Genomic DNA, 8740 nt, shown 5'->3' on the forward strand with positions numbered 1-8740 from the left:
GTCCTTGCCACCACACGCCCCGCTGACGCTCCAGCTGTCCGAGCGGGCGGCATAACGCAGCAGCACGTAGCGCAAGGTGCCCCCCGTCACGTAGATCTCCCCATCGCACACTGTGGCCGTGTGGGCCACGGCGAAGGTGTCGTGGGGCAGGGGTGCGGTGAAGGTCCAGCGGTCCTGCCGGGGGTCGTAGCGCTCCACCGTGTAGAGGCACTCGCCGCCGATGGCATAGAGGTGGCCATCCAGGCACTCGCCGCCAATGGCATAGAGGTGGCCATCCAAGGCCACGAGCTTGCAGTGTGGCCGTGCTTGGTTCAGAGGGCAGATCTCCCTCCAGATGTTGGTCAGGGGGTCATAGCAGAAGACACGGTTGGAGGGTCTCTGCATCCGGCCCGTGCCCTCGCAGCCAGCCACCACGAAGAGGTAGTTGAACATGCTGCACATGGCGCACCCCTGGGAGACCACCTCCGGCGGCATGTGGCAGAGGTGATGCCAGCAGTCCCCTCTATCATCGTAGTAGCAGAGGCGGCTGGTGTGGAAGCCAGGCTCCTGCACGTTGACGTCCGCCACGGCCACATACATCTTCCCCTTCATCCTCCGCCGCAGGATGAGCTCCCGCTCGCCGGCATTGAGGCGGCCGTAGATGGAGGGTGTCCTCAGCACCTGCAGGTAGTTGTCGCTCATCACCTTGTAGGCGGCCTCCTGGAGGTGGCGAAGCTTCTGTGCCTTGGCTGTGCAGAGGACCTCATAGCAGTTCCCCAGGTCCAGGTGGGTGGGTGGTGGCATTTGGAAGAGGTCAGCACTGGCCACTAGCCCTGGCTGGGGGCTTGCAGGTGGCGTGCCGCCTGGCGCTGTGACCCTAAACCCCTCCATGGGCAGCTGGAGGTGGGGGCTGTCGGCGATCTGGAGGATGCTGTCCTTGCGCCCAGGAGATGGTGGCTCAGGGGAGATCTCCAAGCTCCCCGTAGGTGGTGGAATTGTGGAGGAGGTGGTGGGATCTCGTGTTGCTGAAGTTGGGCCCAGCTTCTGGGTTGCAAAGCTCTGCAGCTCTTCATTGACCTGCTCCGAGCTGTGGCGCCGGGATGTTCCCAGAGGGATGTAGGGGAAAGACCTCTTCTTCGATACCGACTGGGAGATGGACTGGACGTAATAGTCATAGACTTTGCCTTTGAGGCCGGGGACCGGCTGCCCAGCCCCATCCTTCACCCGCTGCTCAGCGATGTAGTTCTCCTCCACCTGGATCTTTGCGACCGAGGAGAAAGAGTAGGAAGCGTCCGACCCCGCGTTGCTCGCCATCATCGTTAGCCCCAGGTCTGAGGTGACACTGAGGGTCTGGATCGTCCCCCCGCACCCCTTGGCCTCCCGGCTCGTGCCTCCACCAGCCAAATCCTGCTCTGTGCTCTGGGCCTGTCCATCACCTGCCATCTGGGAATTAGCAACCCCGGGGGAAAGCCCGGTGCTTGGGGCAAGTGTGCCCTCCTCCCCGTGGCTGCTCAGTGTTTCAGCCGCGTCCCCAGGGTCATAAGAGCTCAGTTTGCTTCCTGGCTTGCTTGCTGGCTTGCTTGCCAGCTCACTTCCCGGCTCACTTCCTAGCTCACTTCCCAGCTCACTTCCCGGCTTGCTTCCTGGCTCGCTTGCCAGCTCACTTCCCGGCTTGTTTCCTGGCTCACTTCCTGGCTTGATTTCTGGCTCGATTTCTGGCTCACTTCCCAACTTACTTCCCGGCTCGCTTCCCGGCTCACTTCCCAGCTCGCTTCCTCGCCTGGCCATCCCCACTCCTCTGCAAGTCAACCCCAGTTCAGAAACTATCTTCTCTCCTTCCTCCTCCTCCTCCTCATCCCTCGGCAGGCTTCGATCCCCCCGGGGAGGCGTGCGCCGTGTCCCAGGGACGCTCACTTGACCGCTCTCTTGTGCATCCCCACCATCCCTCCTCGCCTCCTCACCAAACACCCTCCTCCGTCGCAGACCCACCGCACCGTCCCCATCTCCATCCCAGGCAGCGTTTTCCCTCTGCTCTCCTCCCGCATCGGCCGGCAGGATTTTGTCCCTGGCAAGCGAGCAGGACTTATAAAACCTGTACGCCAAAGTCAGGAGGAGCAGAGCGGCGGCGGAGAGGACCAGCTTGCCGGCCAGCTGCATGTCGGACTGCCAGGGCAGGGTTACTCGCTGGGGCATTTTTCCATGCCGGGAATGCGGAGAAGCCGATTAATGATTGCTGAGCGAGCCCGGAGCGTGGAGCTGAAGGTTTGGGGCAAGGTGACTTTGAGCAGGCAAAGCTGGCAGGAGGTTTCCGGGCAAGCTTTGCGTGTTTGGGATGGGCTGGGCTCTGGGGAAAAGGTGCAGCCCAGAGCTGGCAGCACAGAGCCGGCTTTATTAGCCTGGTAAACAGAGAGGCTCAGAGAAAAGCAAAAGGAAGCACAAAAGGAGGAAAAGTATCTCCTCCGAGCAGCCCGATGGTGCTGCCTCCCCACATCTTTTGCTGTTTAAGAGGGATCACGCAATGGAAGGGGAAAATAAGTTGTTTCATCCAGGAAAGGTCCCTGGGTGCAGGCACAGGGAAGGGAGGGAGAAGCAGCCCGATGCCGGGCAGACCTTTGGTCCGACACTGAGCAGCTGCTCTGCGGCAGAGGCAGGTGACTAATTCGGTAGCCTTCATTTGCGGCACGCTGGCTAACGAAGGGTGACGGGAAATAGCCCGAAAGCTGCTGGGGTCTCTTTGAGGCCAGCCTGGAAATGGCAGTGGAATTAAAAGCCGGCGGCAGAGGCGCTGGAGGCTTTGGGAGGGGGAAAAATCCGGCACCAAAGAGCAAATAAAGGCAGGAGTGAAACTGCAGCTGGTGGCTGTGGCGTTCAGAGACCTGCATCCATGTGAACGGGGAGAGGGATGAACTAAGGAAAGTGAATGAAAGCATTGGGACCAGGAAGAAATTTGGGATTGGAAGGGATGGGAGAGATGCGAGTCGTCATTTCAAAGTGATGTGCTGCTGCGTGTGGGATGTCTGCAGGGATTGGAGTCGCTGTGGGGAAACTGAGGCACAGAGGATGCCAGACAGTGTCATGCTTGCTTCCTTCTCCCCCTGGAAATATGTTGATGATGTGATGTGTCTGGTTCTGATCTGAATTTCAAAGGTTTAGGGGAATTGTCATTCCCCGTCGTCCCCGAGGCATCCAGGTCCCTGTGTCTGGACCGTGGTGGGGGGAGAGGAGGGGGCCTGGGGAATGGCATCCCTCCGCAGCCCCTGCTAAGCGAGCTGAATTCAAAGGGATAAAATTAATTTCCTTTTCCCCAAGGGGAACGTCTTGCATGCTGAGAGATGCATAAAGAAATGAGGCCCTACAAGGCAGCGAAGAAACAGCCAAAATGTGGGTGGGGGTGGGTGGCTACTTCTGTTTATATGCAGGGATTCGCTCCCCACTAACTTGGTCCCGATCCACTGGGATTTGCCAGAGAAATGAACCCAGGTGATGCTAAAACAACTCCTTGTACGAAGTGTGGGTGTGATGGGTCCCAACTGCATGGGTCATGGGTCCGTGCGGTGGGATGAGGTCTCGCCATGGGTCTTTAATGGGTGGTTGGTGCTCGTGAACTCACGCACGGCGTCCCAGCCTCCCAAACCACCTCCTGTGCCGCAGCTGATCTTCACCAGACGTTGCACAAGCTCGGGCACTGCCTTTTGCGATGCGGAGGAACCTCCTTGGGGCACATTCCTCACCATTACCAGCATCTGCAAGCACCGAGATGCCCTCCCTGCCAATGCTGAGATGCTGCTTTTCGCCTGATGGCTTCACACGGGGACCATGGTGGTGCTGAAGGGCATGGGGGTGCTTGTATATCTGCTGCTAGACTTGCCTCCTCCCGTTAGGTGGAGGACCACGTGCTAAATAGCATAATATTTATATGTATATATAGAAAGTGGATGGAAAGGAAGCAGAGGGGCAAACTCCCCATGCTGGCTTGGCAGTTGGGGACCCCTGTGCACATCCCTGCTGTGAATGGGGAGAGCCCGCCAGCGGCTTTTAGGGGGATGTTTGGGACGTTGTCACCTTGTATGGGTGCAGCGTGAGGAAATGCAGCAAAGAGCCTGGGGGAATGAGGATATTTAGATTAAGAGCTGGACCGATGCATCCTGCTCGGTTGCATCTCGAGCTTGGGCCAGGGGCCAAAACAACACCAGCCAAAACCCACCCAGCCACTCCCCTCCATCCTATTTGGCATGGGGACCCAAAATCCATCGTTGGGGGGCTTGGTCCGGCCAAAAACTCGGGGAAGGCGTATGCCTCCTGCCTGCAAATGCAGAGGGTCCCGAAGCCGAGGCTGAAGTTGGGGTAACGGGGATGTGCATCAAGGCTGGGCACGTGTTTCAGGGCTTGGCTAATTGGCAAAGGGTCTGGCCACCCATGCGTGGCCATGACCCCGCGTTTCTTCATCTCTCACTGCCGCAGTTTTTAATCTGCAGGTAGATGTGCAAAGATCCTTGCGTTTGTGAGCTGGGAAGTATGAATTATGCATGCGCTTGGGGGCCCTGTGAACCCGGCCACGGCAGTAACTGTGCCCGGTAATGAGGTGGGGAAGGCTGGGGAAGCACCGAGCAAAGCCCACCATCGCTCCTGCCGGCATTCCCAGCCCCGTCAAGCCAGAGCATCCCTGGTTTTGTGCCCCCCATCCTAATATCCCAAAGGGCTGGGGGGCTTGGATGTGCCACATCCTTGAGAGAGGCAGAGCTGGGCTGCCAAAAGCCCAACTCTGGGTGCATGCCAGGATAAGCGCGGTTATCCTTGTCATCGGTGGGGTTTTATGGACCTTGGGAGGGCGAATCACGGAGCGCAGAGGGAGGCGAGGGTGTTTTTTGGCAGGCAGTGTGCTCTGGGTGCTGTTGCCTTCACAAATGGCAGGATGGGGGGACCAGAGCCCGACTGCCGAGCTTGAGCTGCCAGGGATGATGTCAGGAAGGAGGATCCCCATGGCAAAAAGACAGGTCCGACGTATAAATGTGTATTTATTTATGCCTTGTGGTAAGGAGGACGAGCGGCAGTGTAAGGGAGCAGGGGACACAGCCATGGCGTCTCCGAGCAGCGGTGACGTCTCGGCACTTGTGACTCTAATTGAATGTAATTGCCTCCTCCGAATTTTGCTAAAACCTTTTCAAAGTCCCCTGAAATTAGGGAACATCGATAACACCGCTCCTTGGGGTTTTCAGCTCGCGTCATCCCTAAGAAGCACGATTAATTTTTTACAAGCTAATCATATCTCTTAGGCAGGTTGTCAGCTGCGGATCTGTCATCTCTCATCAATAATGAAACAGCCTGAGCAGCTCTTTCCCCCTCCAGCCTCCTGCATTATTCACTGCCAGGTCCTCAAACAACGGTGTGTGTGGTAGGGGGGAGCCAGGGATTTAATTGATGTCCTTTGTAATTACCTGTAGGAAGGTGGATGGGGATGGGGAGGCAGGGCTGGTAGGTGGTGGGTGAAGGATGGGAGGGGCAGGAGGTAAAGGCAGGGTCCAGCATGGCATGGGAAGTCTTCTTTGGATCACTGCTTTGGTGGGGTGGCATCTCTCCGTGTCCCTCACCTTGGGGGCACTTTGGGAAAGCAGGCAGCGTCTCTGCCCAAAATGGGGAGAGGCTCCCGTGTCCCCTCGGTCATCTCTTTGGCTGTGCTGGTGCTGAGAAGGTCCCATCCTATAGCCTGATCCATCACCATGGGAAAGAGCTAAGCATCCTGAATGCACACAGAGGGGTGGTTTTGGGATGCGGGATCTCTGATCCCACCGGTCCTCTCCCAACCTCTGGATAGGGAGGTCACATCACTCTTGAGATGGCACCATGTGGAGCTGGTTGATGATGGCACTGCCTCTCTAATGTTCCTCATTTCCATGGTTCCGGGCTAAAACCGCCACATTTGCATTTAAATGGAGGTTTGGGCATCTGTAAATCCTCATTTTTCGAAGTGAGAAGGCCTAATGGTTGTTTAATCACGTTGGGATGAGACCCTGGAGCATCTCCAATCCAGCCAGGAGGGCGAGGAGCATCCGCGCCATGGTCGGGGGTTCTGCTGCCTGCTCGGTAGCATGGGGGTAAGCTGAGTGACATGGATTTCCCTAAAAAATAAAGGTTTCCCTAAAAATTTATGGTTCCCGTCTCGCCCAGGGAGGTACAATGGGCTGGAGCAGTGAAAGTGGTCGGGGAGAGGGCGGGGGGGGAGTGTTGGTTCAGGCAGCTGGTCCGAAGGGACCCGGGTGCTCAGATGCTGTTGCTTTGGGATGGAAGCGGAGCCGCTGATCCTCCTACATCCCAGCCAGCCCCAGTCTGACCCTGCATCGCCGCCAGCCCAAATTATTGCGTATGGGAAGAAACTCCTGAGCTGCCATGTATTTGTTCAGCTCCTTTGAGGCTGGGAAATCGCTCGCAGCGAAGTTGGCAACGGAGCATGGTAGGGACTGAATCTGCTTAATAATAATTAATCATAATAGTAATAATAATGCTTAGCACTCGTACACGGCTTTGGAAAGATGAAGCGCTGCATGGCTGCCGGCTAATCCTCTAGGATTAAGAGTTCCCGGAGGAAAAGGCAGGGAAGCGCCCCATCCTCGGGCTCCTCTCCCCCTGCATCCACTCCCCAGGGATTCTGGCCCAGGCCAGATGCTCTTGGGGCACCGCGGGGAGGCAAAGCAGCCAGGCAAACCGCCGGCATCCCCCAGCACTGCGCAGGATTGGGCCAAAACCACCTGTGTTTTGTCAAGAGCTGTCCTGCAGCAGGATTAACACCTTACCCAAGCGGCACGGGGTACTGTAGGAATGGCCAGGATCTGGCCGTGCTGCACCATTATCTGTTTCCGCGGCGACAGTTAGCCAAGAGGGATGGGGAGGGTGGCATTGGACCAAACGTGGGCGCAGTGCTTTAACCTCGGCTGGTGCCTCCGTGCCGGCACTGCCCGACGGGACGCATGCTGCCTGCTCATGAGTGAGCGCTGACATTTTGGGTCGGGAGCCGCCTGTCATTAGAGATTGACCATCCAGCCCCCCGGGACAAGTGCACGGCTCCCGTCTTCCAGCAAAGCCGACTTGCCGCAACCAAGGTGCCGGGATGTAAGGCCAGTGATCTGTGGCTTTCGGGCTCCCAGCGCCGCCGTCCGTGTGTAGGACTCACCCCCAACGTCCCTCCCTGGGGACACGTACGGTCCCTATCCTGGGGAGCTGAGACCTGGAGCAGCTCGGTGCAGTGGGAACGTTGTAAATGGATTTTTCCAGGGGAAATCTGGCCCTTGCATAATAGGCACCCCCCCAAGACCTTGCAAAGCCTCTGGGTACCCCAAAATGGTTCTGGATACCCCAGCACAAGGCAAAACATTAAGCACAGCCTTCTACCGGGGGAGATTTTTCTTTTTCCTTTTAATTAAATTGTCTGAGGAAGCCAAGACACAGACAGAAAGAGACCGAGACTGTAAATAGTATAGAAAAAAAAAAAAAGAGAGAGTGAGAGAACCGATTGACGGAGGTGTAAATGCCAGGTGGAGCCGTATGGAGGAAGAGGAGGAGGAGGAGGAAGAAGAGGCACGTGAAGCTTCACGTTAGCTCCAGGATCACTGTTAGGGTGAGCGCCAAAACTAGTCTGAAGCCGCAGTGGCCGGTAAGTGAACCTAGGCAGGAGGAGAAAAGGGATGGGGAGTTTAGGGAGCCGCGTCTCGCTGCTTGGGTTCAAAGCAGGATGGGGTCACCACCTTTTTTTTGGGGGGATCCCCCTCCTAAACTTCTATGGAGCTTGTGTGGGGCGGGCAGCAGGTCAGGGATGCTGCGGGGAGCATCCACAGGGCCCCTTTTGGTGCAAGGACATCCCTGCTGCCAAGGGCAAGGGCTTGGGATGAGGCAAGGAGAGATGCTCAAGGGCTTGGGGCCATGCAAGGAGAGATAGCCAAGGACTTGGGGCAATGCAAGGAGGGATGATCTCTGCACAGTCCTTCCCTCCCTGGGGGGGGGTTCGGGTCAAAATACCAGTCCCACCACCACTCACCGTTGGAGTCCTCTGTTCCTCTGGGAATATTTGGGTTTTCTAATGGGAAAGAAATAGCAGAGAGACAGTTTTATTGGGGAGGGGAAATGAGTGAGGATTTGTGGAGGGAGGGGTGACCCCCGCGGTGCTGCCATACCGAAAACGATGAGCCGGGTGTGGGTGTCGGTGGACCCCAGGGGGTTCTGGGCGGTGCAGCGGTACATGGAGCCGTTGAGCTCGGCCGGCACCCGCTCCAGCACCAGCTCCTTGCCATCATGTTCGGTGCTGCCGTCGAGGAGCCGGCTCCCCACCCGGGTCCAGGTGAAGAGGGGCTCAGGGAAGACTTCATTCTGTGGGGAGATGGGGGGCTGTGAGATGGGTGTAGGGGGTAAGCCCTGCCTCAAGCCTGGAGCAAGGACAGGGTACAGCCAAAACGCCCAGGGGTGCACTAGTGTAGGGACCATGATGCAACTCAAGGCCACCAAGCCAACCCCATAAAGTGCTGGTATGGATGCAAGGTTGTCCATTGGCACAGCATCGCCCCACGGCGATGGGGATGGACGGGGATGCTGACCTGGAAGCCCTGCACCAAGATTCGCACGGTGTCTCCGACGCGGGCTCTTGTTGGGGTCATCATGATCTTCGGGCCCTTGGGAGCAACTGCAAGAGAAGGGGACAAGAAGGGCCATCAGCCAAGCAAGGGGTTCCCGGTGCTGGTGGGTGCCCTTGGCCAGGGATTATGATGGTTTGATGAAT

At 57.5% G+C, this 8740-nt stretch overlaps 2 protein-coding genes across 2 annotated transcripts in view; both read right to left on the reverse strand.

The window, feature by feature from the left end:
* The window catches only part of KLHDC7A (kelch domain containing 7A), a 3718-nt gene extending 1546 nt beyond the window's left edge, over positions 1-2172 (reverse strand). The window contains exon 1 of the mRNA XM_009325315.1: positions 52-2172. Coding sequence (XP_009323590.1) covers positions 52-2172 — 2121 coding nt within the window. The remainder of the gene's footprint in view (positions 1-51) is intronic.
* Positions 2173-7560: 5388 nt separating this feature from the next.
* IGSF21 (immunoglobin superfamily, member 21) overlaps positions 7561-8740 on the reverse strand; it is a 31214-nt gene continuing 30034 nt past the window's right edge. The window contains 4 exon segments of the mRNA XM_009325316.1: positions 7561-7634; positions 8006-8044; positions 8142-8334; positions 8559-8644. Coding sequence (XP_009323591.1) covers positions 7561-7634; positions 8006-8044; positions 8142-8334; positions 8559-8644 — 392 coding nt within the window.

This window comes from Pygoscelis adeliae, unplaced genomic scaffold (genome assembly GCF_000699105.1).
Source record: "Pygoscelis adeliae isolate BGI_AS28 unplaced genomic scaffold, ASM69910v1 Scaffold36, whole genome shotgun sequence".
NCBI classification, from domain to species: Eukaryota; Metazoa; Chordata; class Aves; order Sphenisciformes; family Spheniscidae; genus Pygoscelis; species Pygoscelis adeliae.